Source organism: Mauremys mutica, chromosome 13 (assembly GCF_020497125.1).
Source record: "Mauremys mutica isolate MM-2020 ecotype Southern chromosome 13, ASM2049712v1, whole genome shotgun sequence".
Classification (NCBI taxonomy): Eukaryota; Metazoa; Chordata; order Testudines; family Geoemydidae; genus Mauremys; species Mauremys mutica.
This window is the reverse complement of record NC_059084.1, coordinates 43,245,847-43,266,024: the sequence shown is the minus strand read 5'-3', so window position 1 is coordinate 43,266,024 and position 20,178 is coordinate 43,245,847. Positions and strand designations below refer to the sequence as shown.

Here is a 20,178-nt window from a genome sequence, read left to right as displayed (position 1 = left end):
GGACTGTAGTGGGGAGGTAGATTAGATTTTTTTAAAAATCAGAATGGGTAAATTCCATGGCCTGTGCATTCAGGGGTCAGACTGACTGGCTGTGGTGGTCTCTTCTGGCCTTGAGATTTATTATAGCCTGGCTGAAGGGCAACCAGTCAGCCTGTGGTGAGAAGCATCTAAGTTTGTAAGGGCATTGAAAGAGTTAAGATCAGCTTAGAATGCATCATGCTTTTATTTCATTTGACCAAATCCGACTCATTATGTTTTGACTTATAATCACATAAAATCTATCTTTTTAGTTAATAAATTTGTTTGTTTATTCTACCTGAAGCAGTGCATTTGGTCTGAAGTGTGTCAGAGGCTCCTCTTAGTATAACAAGCCGGGTACATATCAATTTCTTTTTTAAATTAACCAATTCATATAAGCTTGCAGCGTCCAGCAAGCGTAACTGGGCACTGCAAGATGGAGGTTCCTAGGGTTGTGTCTGGGACTGAAGATATTGGCTAGTGTCATTCGATCACACAATCCAAGGAGCAGCTTGTATGCCGGAGGCTGTGCGTGAACAGTCCAGGAGTGGGGGTTCTTACAGCAGAGCAGGGTAAGGCTGGCTCCCAGAGTCAAGGATTGGAGTGACCTAGCAGATCATCGCTCCAGATAACACCAGAGGGGAACATCACAGTGCTGTACAGATACATAGTTAGAGGTGAACCCTGACTCTACATTCTAACTAGATAAGACAGATGAAGGGTGGGAGGGGAAACACAACCCAGAGAGTGCTAATGATCTAGACATGGTCACACAATGGGCCAGTGGCAGAGTTAGGAGTGGTACCCAAGTCCTTATCTACTAGAACATGTTGCCTTCAAGTGTGTATGGGCTATGAAACTGCTCATTGTTAAGACTATAGTTTCACCTTCAAATTTCTAAGGTGCCTCCCATTCAACAGTGAATATTCTGTGAAGCAGTCAATGCAAGTATGTGATAGAGAGAGATACGAACACACTGTCCTTTCTCTCATGGATAGCTTATGTGATGGGGCAAGGCCAGATGGCTACAGAAAAGTAGTAAGGAACAGGTATGTTAGCCCCAGGCTAACCAAATCCCTAGGACCATGGTAACCAAATGGCAGTTGCTCCAGGTTAACCACGACACCTGGGGCCAATTAAGATCTTTCTTGAAGGCAGTGGAGATAGCTACATTGATTGGGCCACCTGAAGCCAATCAAGGGCTGGCTGGAACTAGTTAAAAGCCTCCCAGTCAGTCAGTGAGTTTGGTGTGTGTGAGGAGCTGGGAGCAAGAGGCGCAAGGAGCTGAGAGTGTACTCCTGGAGGATTGAGGAGTACAAGCGTTATCAGACACCAGGAGGAAGGTCTTGTGGTGAGGATAAAGAAGGTGTTTGGAGGAGGCCATGGGGAAGTAGACCAGGGAGTTGTAGCTGTCATGCAGCTGTACCAGGAGGCACTATAGACGGCTGCAATCCACAGGACCCTGAGCTGGAACCCGGAGTAGAGGGCGGGCCCGGGTTCCCCCCAAACCTCCCAACTTCTGATCAGACACAGGAGGAGTTGACCCAGACTGTGGGTCCCACCAGAGGAGAAGATCACTGAGGTGAGCAAATCCGCCAATAAGCGCAGGACCCACCAACGTAGAGGAGGAACTTTGTCACACTTTGTTCTTCCTTCCTTCATTTTTATTTTCCCTCTATCTAAAATAAAAGTAAACTCAGCTGAAAATTACAGTTATGATACACCTCTCATTTACCCTGGTTTTAGAGCAGTGTGATTACATTGACTTCAGGAGAGCTATCCTGATTCACATAGTGACAGGTACTGTTTATACAGCAGTACAGGAGTGTGCCAGGCCAATTACAAGCGAGACTAGCTACCAGGAAGGCTAGACCACCCACAAAGGAGGGGGGGGGTTGTGAAGGGCCATGGCTGATAACTGAGTTGAGTATGGGTGCAAACTATGGCACTGGTTCTCCAGGTTGACTCCAGGGGCTGATCCCTGCTCCTACAGGGAGACCTCACCTGCTAGGGCTGGCTGGAAAATGAATTCTATGTCATGACAAATGTTGCGGTGTCTAAATTTGTTTTTTTTTCTCCACATCAATATGAAAATAAGGTGATTCAAACTTTTTTGGAAAAAGTGTTTTCCCCCAGGCCGAAATAGCTAAAAGCACAGTGATGAGGGGCACTCTTCTGGAATGTAGGAAACCCAGGTTCAAGTCCTTACACTGCATGAGTTGGAGCAGGGACTCACCCAAGTTAGTGTCCCAACCATTTGGGCTTAAAATGCTTTACAAAGGAGCCAGCATCATTATCCCAATTTTACAGTTGGAAGAAAGTGAGGCATGGGTGGGGAGTGGCTTGGCTAAAGCCATTCAGAAGGCCGGTGGCAGCAATGGGAATTGAACCCAGCTTGCCTGAGTTTCAGTACAGTGCTCCATCCACACTGCCTTTGAAAATCCCAGCCAAAGTCCTTTCAATACGTCACACATAGGTGTGTAACCAGTGATGGGAGGCTCTGGGGGATGTTTCTCTGATTAGATCCCAGGGGATGTGGACGAGAGTTTTCTGAGCCTCTTCTTCCCGCCTGGTGGAAACTGATCCAAACCCATCAGCATCGGTGCGGTTGTCCCTACTTGCAGCAGTTCAGAAACTGTCCGGCTTTGTCTTGCTAAGAGAATAAAGGGGAAATCTTTGTCTATGAACTGGAAGATGGGAACAGCCCTCAGCTGCTGCTCTCTGCTGCTCAGGTGACAGGGACGGAACTTTCCACTGCTCTAGCTCTGTTTGGGAAGTTTCTTAGGGCTTAGGTTTGTGTTCTCTATGCCCTCATAAATCACTAATGTAAAGGTGGGGAGACACTGGGTCATATCAGAGAGACTAGATAGATGAGTATACATGCAGATAGAGAAACTAGATCAAGGGTTGGCAACCTATGGCACGCATGCCGAAGGCAGCACATGAGCTGATTTTCAGTGACACTCACACTGCCTGTGTCCTGGCCACCGGTCCAGGGGGCTCTGCATTTTAATTTAATTTTAAATGAAGATTCTTAAACATTTTGAAACCTTATTTAATTTACATACAACAATAGTTTAGTTATATATTATAGATTTAGAGAAAGAGACCTTCTAAAAAGGGTAAAATGTATTACAGGCAAGAGAAACCTTAAATTTGAGTGAATAAATGAAGACTCGGCACACCACTTCTGAAAGGTTGCTGACCCCTGCACTAGATAAATGAGTATATAGAGAAATGGAGAAATCAGCTAGATGGGTATATATGCAGAGAGATGGAGCTATTAGATAGATGAGTATATATGTAGAGAGAGTGATGGAGAAATAAGTACATATTCACATAGAGAGACATAGTGGGTGAGTACATATGCAATAGAGCCAAAGAGAGATGAGTATATATATACTGGAAGATAAATGTGTATTGGGATATATAGATTAAAAAGCCAAAACCTTTTGATAATTCTTGTTTAGATTTTACTTAATATTATTCAGGCAAGACTCTCATCAACTTCAAAGATAATTTTTCCTTAAAAGAATGGAATAAAAAAATTATCTGGATTTGGCTCTGTTGCTTATAGGTTACATTCACAAACAAGTGAGTGAATTTTTACTCTTTTCTTCACTTTAATATGTTCTTGGGAATATCAGAGTTACAGACGCATGTTATTTAGTAGATTGTCAGAGCTCTAAAGATCTACACACTGTAAGAATTTTAATTTTATTTCAAGTAAAATTTAGTAATTCATTTTTCTGTTGGTGAACTTTTTTTCTTCCTTCCTTTCTTGTTACATGGTGACTATGATAAACCCCTTAGCATATAATATGATATAACATATAAAACCACATATTGATTTCAATGGTTTTAAGGTAAAGGAAGGATGCCCATTTCCCTTTGGAAACCGATAGGATTTTGTTTACATATTTCACTTAAGTTCTTTTGCAAATCTCATATTTACTTCTTGTTTCTGTTGGTGCAATGAAGATGAGAATATAGCCCTCTATTATATATCAGTTCTGAGGGAGGTATTCAAAAGCATCATTCACTTTCAGTGGCACTTCTGCTCCCAAATCGCTTAATCTCTTTCAAACACCTCCCCTCCCAGTTTTGTATTATGAATCACATGTCACATCTAAATATTATTATATTTTAACCTATTTCACTTTTTGTGAGATGAAATGAATGTGACACTAGTACACTAGTACAATTGGAAATTAATGGCTAGTAACACTAAATACTAATAGACAAATATGATTTGAAATTAACATCAAATGTTGACCATTATTATTATATTTTGCTTCACCTTTTTGTAATTTGAGTTTTCCTCTACTAAGATTCAACATTTGCATTCAAATACTGATTCTGCAAAGATAGCATGGTGAATTTTATGCACATGAGTTGTTCTGTGGAAAATAATGGAGCTACTCACATGTTTAAAGTTAAGTGTTTGCTTCAGTCTTCACAAAACTGGGACATAAAAATGACCAACTTTGTTTTGGCCATGAATTTAATGCAACACTAGTAGCACTCAAAGCTAAAAATCCAATGTCTCCATCTGTCCTTCTCTCATTCCTTCTTACACTTGTGGTGAAGATTTTCTATTGATCTTTCTGGACCCCAGATTGAATATGATAGTAGCAGGCTATAAAGTGAACATAAAAAAGTGAACTGTCGTCTTCTTCTTGATATAATAGCAATTTTTTTAAATACTAGTCGCTGAAAGCATAATGAGTGTGGCAATTAGACCAAGTAATCCACCATTGTGTAGTCTCTCTCATACAACCAATGAAATTATTGAACACAAATTAGCTGTAAAGTAAGGGTGGTAATTGGTTGAGTTACCTATGATATCACAATGGTCTCGGACTCTTGGCATGGAATGTATTCCTGCCTTACTGTAGCCGTACACTGCAGAGGTGTAATTTGTAAAGTCAGAATGGCTGAGAACTTAAAAAATAGGATGGCAGGGAACCACACGTCTCAGTGATGTTTGAACCTGATGATATTCTGGACAAAAAGAGCCCTCCACCATGCTTGGGGCTGTTTTCACCACTTTACACTGACTCAATAGACACTCTAGGCTTCAGAATGACACATAGATGGGTAACATATCTGGAATCTTATTAGTTATCAAATATGACCCATCCTGTTATTGAGTGTTCCATTCTATAAAGCTCTTTATGAAGGTAGGTTTATTATAACTGCATGACAGATGGGGAAACTGAGGAATTGAACAGTGAGGTGAATTGATCAATGGCTCAGTGGCAGGACTAGGAATAGACCCCAGGAAGCTTGATTCCTAATCCAGTAACATACCTCTTACTACCTTACATATAAAGTGTATCCATTCCTTTCCCCTCTGTGATGAAAGTTAACATTATTCTTGATCTGCCACATTGTAATTGAGATCTGAATTTTTTTTCTTCATTGCCTTTAAGTAGGCAGATTCCTACTGATATCCTGATGCATCCTAACATAGCTGATTCTTTTTCTGACCCACTGCTGCAAATTGAACACAGGTCTTCACTGGACTTTCCTATAACAACGTCCAGGCCTTTGTTCTGACTGGTAGCAGGTAATTGAAGACACAGGGATGTGTGCAAATAGTTCCAGGGTGCACAAATCCTTTCGACTGGTAAACAAGGGATCTCCTCTGCCATTGTGCACTCTACAATTTCCTGCAGGGACTTTGTGCCCTCTTAAAGACAATGGGAAAGATTTTCAAATGTGCCAAAGCACATATGAGAGGAGGGATGATCCAGTAGTTATGGGGTTAGTTGGGGACTTGAGAGACCGCAGGATCCATTCCTGCTCTGCCACCAACTGTCTGTGCCTAAATCCCTTAGGTGCTTTTTAAAATCTCCCCCTATCCAGCTTTGATTTAAGGATGGTTGAGTTGTTAGGGCAATATTGAGTGAGATCTTCTATTGGGGCAAATTAGTGTAGCAATTGCAGTCACCGTTTGAGAATCTGGGCCATAGTTCCCACAACGGTGAGAGGTTCCAAAACTAGAGGATGGGTCTAATAATGAGGAATATCAAAGTAAAGTGCTGAAGTGAAAGATCTCAAGAAAACAGGCATCTGTGACTTCAACCACTTATTTCTGTCTATTTCTGACTCTGCAGACCCTCAAGGGCCACATGGAGCAGGAAAACGACACCAGTGTTCAGGAGTTCATCCTGCTGGGATTCCCAACCAGCTTGGAGCTACAGATACTGCTCTTTGTGATATTCCTGGTGGCCTATGTGCTGACCCTCCTGGAGAATATGGTCATCATTGCCTTGATCCAGACAAACCATCACCTCCGCAAGCCCATGTATTTCTTCCTCAGTCACCTCTCCTTCCTGGAAGCCTGGTACATATCAGTTACCATCCCCAAACTGCTGGTGAATTTCCTGGTGGAGAACAAGAGCATCTCCTTTGTGGGATGCATGACCCAACTCTACTTCTTCAGCTCCCTCTTATGCACTGAGTGTGTCCTGCTGGCTTCCATGGCCTACGACCGCTATGTGGCCATCTGCAACCCGCTGCGTTACCCGGCCATCATGACCCACCAGTTCTGCCTGCAGCTGGCAGCTGTCTCCTGGGTAAGTGGCTTCTCCATCTCCCTGGTCAAGGTGTCATTCATCTCACAATTGATGTTTTGCAGCCCGGGGATCATCAACCATTTCTTCTGTGACATCTCCCCGGTGCTGAACCTGGCCTGCACCGACATGTCACTGGCGGAGACGGTGGACTTTGCGCTAGCCTTGATCATCCTGATGGTCCCGCTCTCTGTGACCATTGTCTCCTACCTGTGCATCATTGCCACCATCCTGCACCTCCCCACTGTCCAAGGGAGGAAGAAAGCCTTCTCCACCTGCACCTCCCACCTCACTGTGGTCATCATCTTCTTCTCAACCTCCCTCTTCATGTATGCCCGGCCCAAGAAGATTCACCCATTTAACTTGAACAAGCTGGTGTCAGTCGTGTACACTATTGTCACCCCCATGCTGAACCCCTTCATCTACTGCCTGAGGAACCAAGAAGTGAAGGCAGCACTAAGGAAAGCTTTCTGTGGTGTGATTGCTGTCCGCCAGGCCTCTGTTATAAACACAGCCCTCCAAAGGGACAGAGAGTTTCATGCTGGTGGAACATGAGCAGCATGTTCCTTATGGGATGTAAAGCCAGGACGTATAGAGATCCTTTTTATTGACACAAGCTGAGAGCTGGAAAAACTGAGAGAACCGCATGTCACTCTCTCTCCAGGAACCTCAATAAATAATCTCCTTTCTGTTTTGTATATCCAAACTCTGTCTGTCCTCTCTCCACAGGGAATTCTAGTGAGACAAGGGAAAAGACATGGCTGAGGGGGGGAATTTCAATAAGGATTGGACAATCCCTGGAATTCAAGAGGTATTCAGATCTGGTGTTCCAGTTCCCATTAGTCTCTGGTGTCTATCATCTGGAGAGGTGGGAAATTGGGACACAGACTGTTCAGTCAGTTCTCCCAAGAGAATGGGTAGGAGACTCCTCTCCTGATACATGGCAGGAGAGAGCACTGGAATGACCCACAAGGACAATGATTCTTCATGAGCCCTAGGGAAGCAAACTAAGGAAGGTAAAAGATCATTTCCATTTTCTGTGGACCAAGTCTTGGGGACATTCGTTATTTTATACTCATGCAAATTCCACTGCAGCTGTCTTGAATAACAGCTGAATAAAAATTGAGTTAGGAGTTGTGTACAGAAAATTTTGATTTTGCAGAAATCGCATTTCCTGTTGAATAAATATTTGCACTGAAAAGTCCTAACCAGTTCTACTCACAACCAAAGATGGTTTCTCACTAACTTAAATGGCAGAGGCTAGGACTAGGATTTTCAAAGTTACCCAAGAGGGCTAGGTGCCCATTTCAATGGGAAATGGGCACTTAAATCCCATTGGCTCCTTTGAACATTTTTGCTGGTGCTGTGTCTGGTATAACAGGGACAAGCCCTCTCCATTCTGAGACCCTATTGATCCAGTTCCTCTGCAGATGTCCAGATGTGCAGATGTTATTAGTTATTAGTTATTAGTTACTAAGTTTATTGCATTGTAAAATGTAGAGCAAATGGGCCTGATTATCCATCAAATTACACACATTTTAGGACAGTGTAAATGCATTTACTTCAGTGGAGTGACTCTTAATTTACATCAAGGTGAATGAGAGGAAAATCAGATCCACTGATTTGCATGTGGCTACTAGTGATTTACACCTGGATCAGTGAATGCTACTGGTTTACACAAATATGGGTGAGATTTGAATCAAAACAGCTTTCTTTATTGAGCTCTGTTTCAGACAATTCTGAAGCAATTCTGAAGCACTTAGAGGAGAGGAAAGTGATCAGGAACAGTCAGCATGGATTCACCAAGGGCAAGTCATGCCTGACTAACCTAATTGCCTTCTATGACGAGATAACTGGGTCTGCGGATGAGGAGAAAGCAGTGGATGTGTTATTCCTTGACTTTAGCAAAGCTTTTGATGCACTCTCCCACAGTATTCTTGCTGGCAACTTAAAGAAGTATGGGCTGGATGAATGGACTAAGGTGGATAGAAAGTCGGTACCGGGCAAATTAGTCGAAACAATAGTTAAGAATAAAATTGTCAGACACATAGAAAAATAAACTGTTGAGCAATAGTCAACGTGGTTTCTGTAAAGGGAAATCGTGTCTTACTAATCTATTAGAGTTCTTTGAAGGGGTTAAACAAACATGTGGACAAGGGGGATCCAGTGGACGTAGTGTACTTATATTTCCAGAAAGCCTTTGATAAGGTCCCTCATCAAAGGCTCTTACGTAAATTAAGTTGTCATGGGATAAAAGGGAAGGTCCTTTCATGGACAGAGAACTGGTTAAAAGACAGGGAACAAAGGGTAGGAATTAATGATAAATTCTCAGAATGGAGAGAGGTATCTAGTGGTGTTCCCCAAGAGTCAGTCCTCAGACCAATCCTATTCAACTTATTCATAAATGATCTGGAGAAAGGGGTAAACAGTAAGGTGGCAAAGTTTGCAAATGATACTAAACTCCTCAAGATAGTTAAGACCAAAGCAGACTGTGAAGAACTTAAAAAAGATCTCATAAAACTAAATGATTGAGCAACAAAATGGCAAATGAAATTTAATGTGGATAAATGTAAAGTAATGCACATTGGAAAAAATAACACCAACTATACATACAATATGATGGGGGCTAATTTAGCTACAACGAGTCAGGAAAAAGATCTTGGAGTCATTGTGGATAGTTCTCTGGAGATGTTCACGCAGTGTGCAGAGGTGGTCAAAAAAGGAAACAGGATATTAGGAATAATTAAAAAGTGGATAGAGAATATATTATTGCCCTTATATAAATCCATGGTACGCCCACATCTCGAATACTGTGTACAGATGTGGTCTCCTCATCTCAAAAAAGATATACTGGCACTAAAAAAGGTTCAGAAAAAGGCAACTAAAATGATTAGGGGTTTCGAGCGGATCCCATATAAGGAAAGATTAAAAAGGCCAGGACTCTTCAGCTTTGAAAAAAGGAGACTAAGGGGGGGGATATGATAGAGGTATATAAAATCATGAGTGATGTGGAGAAAGTGTATAAGGACAAGTTATTTACTTATTCTCATAATACAAGAACTAGGGGTCACCAAATGAAATTAATAGGCATCAGGTTTAAAACAAATAAAAGGAAGTTCTTCTTCACACAGCTCACAGTCAACTTGTGGAACTTCTTGCCTGAGGAGGTTGTGAAGGCTAGGACTATAACAGCATTTAAAAGAGAACTGAATAAATTCATGGTTGTTAACTCCATTAATGGCTATTAGCCAGGATGGGTAAGAATGGTGTCCCTAGCCTCTGTTTGTCAGAGGATGGAGATGGATGCAGGGCCGCCCAGAGTATTCAAGGAGCTTGGGGAAAAGCAATTTGGGGGCCCCTTCCATAAAAAAAAATTGCAATACTATACAATACTATATTCTAGTGGGGGCCCTCTGCTGGGCCCAGTGCAAATTGCCCCACTTGCTCCCCACCCCCCCACAGGCGGCCCTGGGGAAAATAAACCTTCTGCATCTCAGCACAAACCCGGTTTTGAGAGAACTTCTTTACAAGGTATCATTGGTTCTCCGCATCAGCTAGGGTTAAAAGGCACTAAAGCTCATTAAAAGGGTTGGACAAATATTTCCTTTCAAAAAACTTCTTCTGGATCGAAAACTAGGGGTTTTTAAAAAGCAGAAAAAAAAATCATGGACAATGTCTGCTTTCCTTCAAAATTTGTTGTGGTTTTTTTAATTGAAAAGCTGAAATTAGTCTGCCAAAACCTGAAGCTGGTTTGGGGTTTCAGAAGTGTGTGGCCAAATATTTGCTGCTTGCTGTGTTTGATTGTTTAAAGAAAAACTAAAAAAAAATCTGCTTAAAAAAAATCCAAAACTTCTGAACCACCTCAGCTTGTGACCAAACGCCTGAGCCCATCCAGTCAGAGATTTTTCCAGGTTTCTGATACTCTGCTGACTTCTTTGACTCATATCTGTCTCCGTAACTTTGGGTTCATTTAGGGTAGAACATAAAAACAGCCATCTGGGTCAAACCAAAGGTCCATCCAGCCCAATATCCTGTCTGCCGACAATGGCCAATGCCAAGTGCCCCAGAGGGAGTGAACCTAACAGATAATGATCAAATGATCTCTCTCCTGCCATCCATCACCACCCTCTGACAAACAGAGGCTAGGGACACCATTCCTTACCCATCCTGGCTAATAGCCATTAATGGACTTAACCTCCATGCATTTATCTGTTTCCTGGAGACTGGCTCCATGGGGTCCCTAAAACTGGAGATGGTTACTGTGGATTTGTCTTTAGTAGAGCTTATGTACATACTCCACAAACTGAGCATTTGAGCTTGTTCCAGAATCTGGGATGAGCCTATGTTGTGAAAACTGAAATGCTCAAAATAGCACATGCATGTGAATGGACACAAGGTGCTCAAATTAAATTAACCCAGGGGTTCTCAAACTGGGGTCGGGACCCCTCAGGGGGTCATGAAGTTATTACTGGGGGTCGCGAGCTGTCAGCCTCCACCTCAGACCCCGTTTGCCTCCAGCATTTATAATAATGTTAAATATATAAAAAAGTGTTTAATTTCTAAGGAGGGGTGGGGTCACACTCAGAGGTTTGCTATGTGAAAGGGGTCACCAGTAAAAAAGTTTGAGAACCATTGAATTAACCCCTCTGGAGTTTCAGGGAATGTTGGGGGGGGTCTCCCTTCGTAGGGTTGGGATGGATATTGCTCTTTTCATGTGATCTCTCCCCAAGTGGCTAATTTTAAATGAAGCTACCCTCCTCTGACATGAATCTCCCTATGGCACTGAAATTAAATATAGACTATAATTTGGCATTTGAGAAGTGAAAGGGACAGTAGCCCTAATGGAAAAGCTAACAGCTTGGCTCTTCTGTAAGCCTCAAACTGCTGAATGAGCTTTAGGGTAGGGAAGGCTGTGCCTCCCAAACATCCTGGCCCTGCCCCCTATCAGACCCCCACCCACTTCCTGCCCCCCAACTGCCTGTTCCCCCTCAGAATCCTCGACCCATCCTCCTCCTTATCCCCTCACTGTCCCCCAGAGACCCACCCCAACCACCACCCCTGCTCCCTGTGTGCCCCAACCCCTATTCACACACCCCTCGCTGAGTCCTGACAAACCCCCGGAATGCCCACCATCCAATGCCCCACCAGTTCCCTGTCCCCTGACCTACACCCCAACCTCTTCCCCCCCCATCCCCTGACTGTCCCCGGGACTCCCTGCTCCTTAGCCAACCCCCCCAGCCCTGGCCCTTTACCCCCAGATCCTCCCTCACCCGGAGCCTCAGCGCATGGCATGCAGAACCGTCCCTCGACAGCTGCAGCATTGCTCCAGTGGGGCCTGAGCCCCTCTCCACTCAGAGCTGCATGTTAAGGGGAGGAGCCACTTGGCCTGGAGCTCGCAGCCCCACCCCCCTTACCACGTGGCTCTGAGAGGGGCAGAGCTCAGGGGCCCCGCCGGAGCCACACTGCAGCTGTTCAGGGACGCTGCTGGATGGGCTGAGGCTCCGGGAGAGGAGCGGAGGTGGGGTTGGGTGACCTCAGGGAGGGAGCCTCAGCCATTCTCTTGGGGGACCCTGCGGAGCCCGGGGCCTTGGGCAAATTGCCCCACTTGCCCCCGCCCCCGGATGGATGGATGATAGGAGAGAGATCACTTGATCATTGCCTGTTAGGTTCATTCCCTCTGGGGCACCCGGCATTGGCCACTGTCGGTAGACAGGATACTGGGCTAGATGGACCTTTGGTATGACCTGGTATGGCCATTCTAATGTAGATCATCAGGCACAATGGGTAGTAATCAATGGCTCCATGTCTAGTTGGCAGCCGGTTTCAAGTGAAGTGCCCCAAGGGTCGGTCCTGGGACCGGTTTTGTTCAATATCTTCATTAATGATCTGGAGGATGGCATGGACTGCAGTCTCAGCAAGTTTGCAGATGACACTAAACTGGGAGGAGTGGTAGATACGCTGGAGGGTAGGGATAGGATACAGAGGGACCTAGACAAATTAGAGGATTGGACCAAAAGAAACCTGATGAGGTTCAACAAGGACAAGTGCAGAGTCCTGCACTTAGGACAGAAGAATCCCTTTCACTGTTACAGACTAGGGACCGAATGGCTAGGAAGCAGTTCTGCAGAAAAGGACCTAGGGGTTACAGTGGATGAGAAGCTGGATATGAGTCGACAGTGTGCCCTTGTTGCCAAGAAAGTTAACGGCATTTTAGGCTGTATAAGCAGGGGTATTGCCAGCAGATCGAAGGACGTGATCATTCACCTCTATTCGACATTGGTGAGGCCTCATCTGTAGTAGTGTGTCCAGTTTTGGGCCCCACACTACAAGAAGGATGTGGAAAAATTGGAAAGAGTCCCGTGGAGGGCAACAAAAATGATTAGTGGGCTGCAGCACATGACCTACGAGGAGAGGCTGAGGGAACTGGGATTGTTTAGTCTGCAGCAGAGAAGAATGAGGGGGGATTTGATAGCTGCTTTCAACTACCTGAAAGGGGGTTCCAAAGAGGATGGATCTGGACTGTTCTCAGTGGTACCTGATGACAAAACAAGGAGTAATGGTCTCAGGTTGCAGTGGGGGAGTGTAGACGAGCAGACTCACCCCTGCGGCACCTCCTGCTGGTTATTTCCAGGAATTAGCTCATTCCAGCTCCAGAGCGCCCTCTGCAGGCAGTGATCCGCCTGTCCTCTGGCCCCCATAACCTTCCCTTGACTCCAGTGCCCTTTTACCTGGGTTGCTGCCCCCTGGCAGTAACTCCTCAGTCTTAGGGTCTCCCCTCCCCAGGGGAACCCCCACCTACTATCTCCAACTTGCCTCAGTATCAAGCTACTGCCACTCATCATCTAGCCCCACAACCTGGGGCAGACTACAGTATCAGCCACTCATCACTGGCAAGGAGAGTTTGGACCTGCTGCCTTGGCCTACCCCTGGGCTGCCCTCTGCAATCTCCAGTACCTTTTAGACCAATGTTAAGCCACAGCCTGCGGCTTTCCAGGCTGGAGCTCCCCAGCTCCTCAGCCTTTCCCCAACCCTGCTTCACTCCAGTACCCTGTGTCTAGTTCCCTACAGCCAGGCCCTTCTTCCTCTACAAGCAGAGGAAGACTCCTCTCACCCCTAACTTCTCTGCCTTTCTTATAAGGCCCTGTTGCTCAGTTTGGGGTGTGGCCCCAGCTGCAGCCACTTCCCCAATCAGCCCAGCCTTAAAGCTGCTTTCTCCAGTCTCAGCCCCTTCCCAGGGCTATTTCTAACCCCTTCAGGGCCGGAGCAGGGGTCCACTCTGCTACCGGGCCTGCTCTGTCTGCTTGGGCTGCCCTGCTGGCTGGAGTACTCCCCCTTCTCTGGCTGCCTTGCTGGCTGGAGCTCCTTCTCCCTTCCTGGACTGCTGCTGCTGCTGCCACTACTGCTGAGTGGGTGAGTGAGGGGTGGTGGGGGGCCTGCTGGCCGGCCCCCAAACCCCCACCTCTGGAGGGAGAAGCCGGGACCCCACCACCACCACCACTCCAGCTACCACCTGTGGGGGGTCCTTCCTGCCTGGCCACCAGGGCTGCTGGAGGAGTTGCTGCTGCTGCTGGAGCTGTGTTTGTCCTGGGGAGCTGCTGGAGCCTGGAGTAGGAGGAGGAAGAAGAGGACTGAGAAGACCACCGGCTGCTGGGGAGCGCACAGGACTCTGAAGACCACTGTGGAGGGGGCCAACAAAGACTGAGTAACTCTCTAACTGTGCTCTAGTGGTGGGGGTTTAGACTGTGTTTGCGGGGACACGGGGGTGTGTGGCGTGGATCCTGCCCCCTGGTCCATCTGTGTTCCCCCCTCCAACCCCCACCACCACCACCACCACCTCTGCCCCCTCCACCACCCCTGCAGGCCCCTTACCATCTGCCTCGGTTCCTGCCTCTGGGACTCAGCTGCTCGCCTGGCCTGCCACGCCCTATTGCCACCGTTTGGGCCTCTAGCAGCAGCCAGCCAGCCATTGACTGTGCACAAGTGCTCGTGGGTGCACACCCCCCCCTTCCCCGGACTGACCCCTTCCCCTCTGCAACAGGCCCCCTAGATTTGCCCCTTGTTGCCTCCCCCGTTTGCCCCTCATAGCCTTCCCCACCCCGCCCAGCTTCAGTTTGTTTGCCTGCCCTGCCTGTCTCCCTTTGCAGCTTTGTTTGTCGTGCCCCAGCCCTGAAACCAGCCCCTTGGTCCCTCTGCCCCACACCCAGCCTGGTTGCTCCCCTCCCTCCGTGGCCCCTCACCCTCATTAGCCCCTCCCCTCGTGCGCCCATAGCCCCATCAGTGCGCTTGTGCCTCTCCCTTGTTTAAGTTTGCCCCTATTGCACTGCACCCCCCATTGCTCTTGTTTCCCCCCCCTCCCCTAGAGCAGCTAGAGGAGCCGGATTTCAATCCTCTGTCGGTGACTGACACCCCCCCCCGAAGTCCTCGATAGTCCCTGTATCTGCCCTCCCTCCCCCATTTTGGCACCCTCCTCCCCTGCCCACAGCCTAGCAGGGAGGAGTGGTTGACCTGTTCTTCCCCCCGCTCCCTTTCTCCGGTGTTTTCCCTCCCTCCCTACTCAGCATGGTGGGAGGCACGGCGGGTGGGACCCCTGGGACAATGCCTGTCCCCCCTCCCCTGCCTGCTCCTCGCAACCCCCCCCCAGTCTTGACCTCAACCGCCGCTGCCGGACCACCTGCCACCACTCCCGCTGAGGCGCCGGCAGCAGCGACCGACGGGGTGCCCTCTGCTGCTGCCACGTCCCTCGCCCCTTCCGCCTCTGGGGGAGCCCCCCCAGCCGGCGGAAAGGGCCAGGGCAAAAAGAAGGGAAAGGGCCCCGCTAGAAAGACAAAGCCCTCCATGGCGGAGCCTGCCACTGCTGCCGCGGCCCCGCCACCGGCCGCGGCGTCCCTCCCCGCTGTCCCCTCCACCAGCTCTGCGGGTGCCCCTCCCTCGGCCCCCAGAGCATACGCCCAGGTGGCGGCGGCCCCCCCGCCTGCCGCTACGTCATCTCCCCCGACCGCTGCCTCCGTTACCATCTACAGCGGCTGGGGCCCCTTCCCCACCTTGACCAGGAAGCACGGCGTCCGCTGCCTCCTGGTGCCCACCTCGCCCCACGTGGAGACTTACGTGCGGGCGTTGGCGAGGGTGGTGGGGCCCACGGCCATCGTGGCGGCCTCCAAAATGTACGGCAAGGTGGTCTTCTTCCTTGCCTCGGAGGCCGCCACCCAGGAGGCGGTGGAGAAGGGCCTGGCGGTGGGGGGCGTGTTCGTCCCCCTGGAGCCGCTGGAGGACCTGGGGGTCCGTGTGGTCCTCACCTCCATCCCTCCTTTCCTTCCCAATGCCGCCCTGTTACCCACCCTCTCAACCCTAGGGAAGCCCATTTCCGTTGTGAGCCCTCTCCCCTTGGGCTGCAAAGACTCTGCCCTCTGTCACGTCCTCTCGTTCCGCCGGCAGGTGCAGCTTCAACTGCCGCCGGCGGCGCGTGGCGGAGAGGCGCTCAGGGGGCCCAGTACCGGGTGCACTACTCCACGGGGGAGGCCCGGTGTTACCTCTGCCGGGCGACGGGGCACGTTCGGAGGGACTACCCCTTGGCCCGGCACGGAGGAGCGTCCGGGACCCCCGAGCCCCGGCAGAGCGCCGGCCCTGTCATCACCAGCACCCTCGGCCGCCCGGTGCCCAGAGCCGCCCCTCTTCCTCCTCAGCCCATCACTGCTCCCGCTCGGGCCTCAGGGGGCTGTCCTCCAGGGCGCCCAGACAAGCGGGAGTGCCCTGCCTCTGCTGCCTGCACTCTGGCGGGGCCTGTGGAGGAGGGTGCGGCAGGGGTACTGCCGGGCGTGGGAGGGGGCTCTCCCTAGGGGGACTCTTCCCTTCCTCCTGCTGTCCCACCAGTGACTCTGCAAGCCCCCATGCTGTCATCCTTGCCCCCTGACCCACTCCCTGTCGACCAGCCCGCAGGCGATGCCATGGAGGGCTTGACCCGGGTACAGGGTAAGCGGGGCAAGCAGAAGGCTCGGGCTCCGCCTGTGCCACCTGAGGCGGAAGCCCCCCCGTAAGACCAGAAAGGGGGCCGCCGACACCGAGCCTTCCGCTGTGCCCCAGGGGTTGACCCATCTGCCAATGACGGCTAGGGCAGACGTGGCAGCACCGGGGGGTACCACCATCCCTCCTCCGCAGTCCCCCCCTGCGGAGGTCTCCGCTGCGGCCCCTCCTGTTCCCTTGCCGCCTGTACCCCCTGCAATACCCGAGGTGCTGGGGGTCGCCGAGGCTGTGTTGGGCCGCCTGCTGCACCTCCGGGTCCACATGGAGGGGCTCGTGGTCAACCTCGTCAACGTCTATGCCCCAACATCGGCCCCGGAGCGGCTGCGGTTCTATCAGCAGGCGTCCGTCTTCCTCAGCTCCTTGGACCCTCGTGAGTGCCTGGTCCTGGGCGGGGACTTCAACACCATCCTAGAGGAGCGGGACCGCTCGGGGACTGAGCAGAGCCCGGCCGCCGCGGACGTCCTCCGGGAGATTGTCACCCATCACTCCCTGGTGGACGTCTGGCGCGACCACCACCCAGACGATGTCTCCACATTCACCTATGTCCGGGTGGAAGCCCATCGGTCGTGCCGCTTCCGGTTGGACCGCATCTATTTGTCACGTTTCCATCTCTCACGGGCCCAGTCCTCCAGCGTCCGGCCAGAACCTTTTTCGGACCACCACCTCGTCACCGTGACGGCCTCTCTCAGTGCAGAGAGGCCGGGGCCGGCCTATTGGCACTTTAACAACAGCTTGCTGGAGGATGGGGGCTTCGTGGTGTCCTTCCGGGAGTTCTGGCTGGCCTGGCGAGGGCAGCGGCGTGCCTTTCCCTCGGCGCGGCGGTGGTGGGATGTGGGGAAGGTGCGCTCCCGGCTCTTCTGCCGTGACTACACCCGGGGCGCCAGCCGACGGAGGGATGCGGCGATAGGGCAGTTGGAGCGGGAGGTGTTGGAGCTGGACAGGCGTCTGACCGCCAGCCCCGAGGATCCATCCCTTTGCGGAGCGTGCCGGGAGAAGCGGGAGGAGCTCCGGGTCCTCGAGGACCATCGGGCCCGGGGCGCCTTTGTTCGATCCCGCATCCGCCTCCTTTGGGAGATGGATCACGGCTCCCGCTTCTTCTACGCCCTGGAGAAACGGAGGGGGGCCAAGAAGCACGTCACCTGCCTTCTGGCGGAGGACGGCTCCCCCCTCATGGATCCGGCGGAGATGTGCGAGAGGGCTCGGACCTTCTACGCACGCCTTTTCTCCCCGGATCCGACCGATCCTGCCGCTTGCAGAGTGCTCTGGGATGGGCTCCCGACGGTCAGCGCGGGCAACCGGGACCGGCTAGAGCTGCCTCTCTCTCTGGCTGAGTTCTCGGAAGCCCTCCACCGCATGCCCACCAACAAGTCTCCGGGCATGGACGGGCTGACCGTGGAGTTCTACCGCGTGTTCTGGGACATCCTCGGCCCAGACCTGGTCAGCGTCTGGGCCAAGTCCTTGCGGAGCGGGGTCCTCCCTCTCTCGTGCAGGCGAGCCGTGCTCGCCTTACTGCCGAAGAAGGGGGACCTCCGCGACTTACGGAATTGGCGTCCCGTCTCGCTCCTCAGCACGGACTACAAGATCGTGGCCAAGGCCATCTCGCTGCGGCTGGGGGCCGTGCTGGAGGACGTGATCCACCCAGACCAGACCTACACCGTCCCGGGCTGTAGCATCTTCGATAACCTGTATCTGGTCCGGGATCTCTTGGAGCTTGGGTGCAGGGATGGTCTGTCGTTCGCCCTCCTGTCCCTGGATCAGGAGAAGGCGTTCGACAGGGTGGACCACGGGTATCTCCTGGGCACTCTGCAAGCGTTAGGCTTCGGGTCCCAGTTTGTGGGGTTTCTCCAGGTGCTGTACGCTTCCGCAGAGTGTCTGGTCAGGCTCAACTGGACCCTGACTGAGCCGGTCAGCTTCGGGCGGGGAGTGCAGCAGGGGTGCCCCCTCTTGGGCCAGCTGTACGCCCTGGCGATCGAGCCCTTCCTCTGTCTCCTCTGCAGGAGGTTGACGGGGTTGGTGCTTCGGGAGCCGGAGCTGCGGCTGGTCCTGTCGGCGTACGCCGACGATGTGCTCCTCGTGGTCCAGGACCCGGGCGACTTGGCGCGGGTGGAGGCCTGCCAGGCCGTGTACTCGGCGGCCTCCTCCGCCCGGGTCAACTGGGTCAAGAGCTCTGGCCTGGTGGTCGGGGACGGGTGGCAGGCGAGCTCCCTCCCACCCGCGCTTCAGGCCATCCGGTGGAGCGCGGGTCCGCTGCTCTATCTCGGCATTTACCTTTCTGCCACGCATCCCTCTCCGCCGGAGAACTGGCAGGGTTTGCAGGGCAGGGTGACGGAGTGGCTCCGGAAATGGACAGAACTCCTCCGGTGCCTTTCCCTCCGAGGGAGGGCACTGGTGCTCAATCAACTGGTCCTGTCCATGCTCTGGTACCAGCTCAACACCCTGGTCCCGGCCCCGGTGTTCCTGACCGACCTCCGGAGGGTGGTTCTGGAGTTCTTTTGGCCAGGACTGCACTGGGTCCCTGCAGGGGTGCTCCACCTGCCCCTTGAGGAGGGAGGGCAGGGCCTGAAGTGCCTGCGCACTCAAGTCCACGTCTTCCGCCTCCAGGCACTGCAGAGGCTCCTTTATGGTGCGGGTAGTCCGGCATGGAGAGCTCTGGCACATGCCTTCCTACGCCGCTTCCGAGGGCTCCGATACGACTGGCAGCTCCTTTATCTCGATCCGAGGGGCCTTCCGCGAGACCTCTCCGGGCTGCCGGTCTTCTACCAGGACCTCCTCCGGACCTGGAAGCTGTTCTCTGCGACCAGGTCTGTGGCGGCCACCGAGGGGGCAGACCTCCTCGTGGAGCCCCTGCTGCACAACCCCCAGCTCCTTGTGCAGGTGGCGGAGTCCCCCGCGGTGCGCCAGAGGTTGGTCCTGGCAGAAGCCACCAGGGTCGGAGACCTCCTGGACTACGACCGGGGAGACTGGCTGGATCCCCTGATGCTCGCTCGGCGTATGGGGCTCTCCAGACCTTGTACTCCCTGGCGCATACTACAGGAGGTGAAGGCCACTTTGCTGCCCGCTGCTCGGGCCTACCTCGACCGGGTCCTGCGTGAGGGCACGCCCCTCCCACCCCTCACCCCGAGCCCTCCGGACCTCTTCATCGGGCTCCTGCCCCGTGGACCTTCTCCGCAAGCCGGCTGCACGATCTGCAGCCAGTCCGTTTCCAAACCGCGCCAAGGAAGCATCTCTATGCGCTCGTGCTCCACACCCTTCACTTCCTCACCCTCGTGTCCCGCCCCGACACCAAGTGCCGGGACCTCTTGCCACCTCTGGAGTGTGAGGAGCCCCGGTGGGCCAGACTGTACTCCACCCTGGTCCCGAGGCCCATCGGGGATATCAGTTGGCGGCTCCTCCATGGGGCTGTGAGCACGGGCGTGTAGTTGGCGCGGTTTACCCCTGTCCCAGACACCTGCCCCTTCTGCGGCGTGAGGGAGACCTTGGCGCACGTTTACGTAGAGTGCGCCAGGCTGCAGCCCCTATACCGGCTCCTCACCAATGTCCTATTGCGTTTCTGGCTGCACTT

At 51.6% G+C, this 20,178-nt stretch overlaps 1 protein-coding gene across 2 annotated transcripts; it reads left to right on the top strand.

Moving 5' to 3' along the window:
* Positions 1-4,916: 4,916 nt before the first annotated feature.
* Positions 4,917-7,415, top strand: LOC123348593 (olfactory receptor 6B1-like). 2 transcript variants are annotated; one of them, XM_044986159.1, is made up of 2 exons: positions 4,917-5,118; positions 6,141-7,415. In XM_044986159.1, the coding sequence occupies exons 1-2, from the start codon at positions 5,002-5,004 to the stop codon at positions 7,152-7,154; spliced, it is 1,131 nt and encodes a 376-aa protein (XP_044842094.1). In that variant the 5' UTR covers positions 4,917-5,001; the 3' UTR covers positions 7,155-7,415. The 2 variants fall into 2 exon arrangements, with proteins under 2 accessions (XP_044842094.1, XP_044842095.1); XM_044986160.1 differs by having other exon boundaries at positions 4,978-5,201.
* The last annotated feature ends 12,763 nt before the right edge of the window (positions 7,416-20,178 follow it).

Excerpts from the sequence above, each read along its gene's own strand:
- LOC123348593 (XM_044986159.1), top strand. The coding sequence starts at position 5,002 with ATGTTTGAACCTGATGATATTCTGGACAAAAAGAGCCCTCCACCATGC. Across the intron at positions 5,119-6,140 it reads TCAGAATGACACATAGATGG|ACCCTCAAGGGCCACATGGA; the intron begins GTAACATATCTG and ends CTGACTCTGCAG.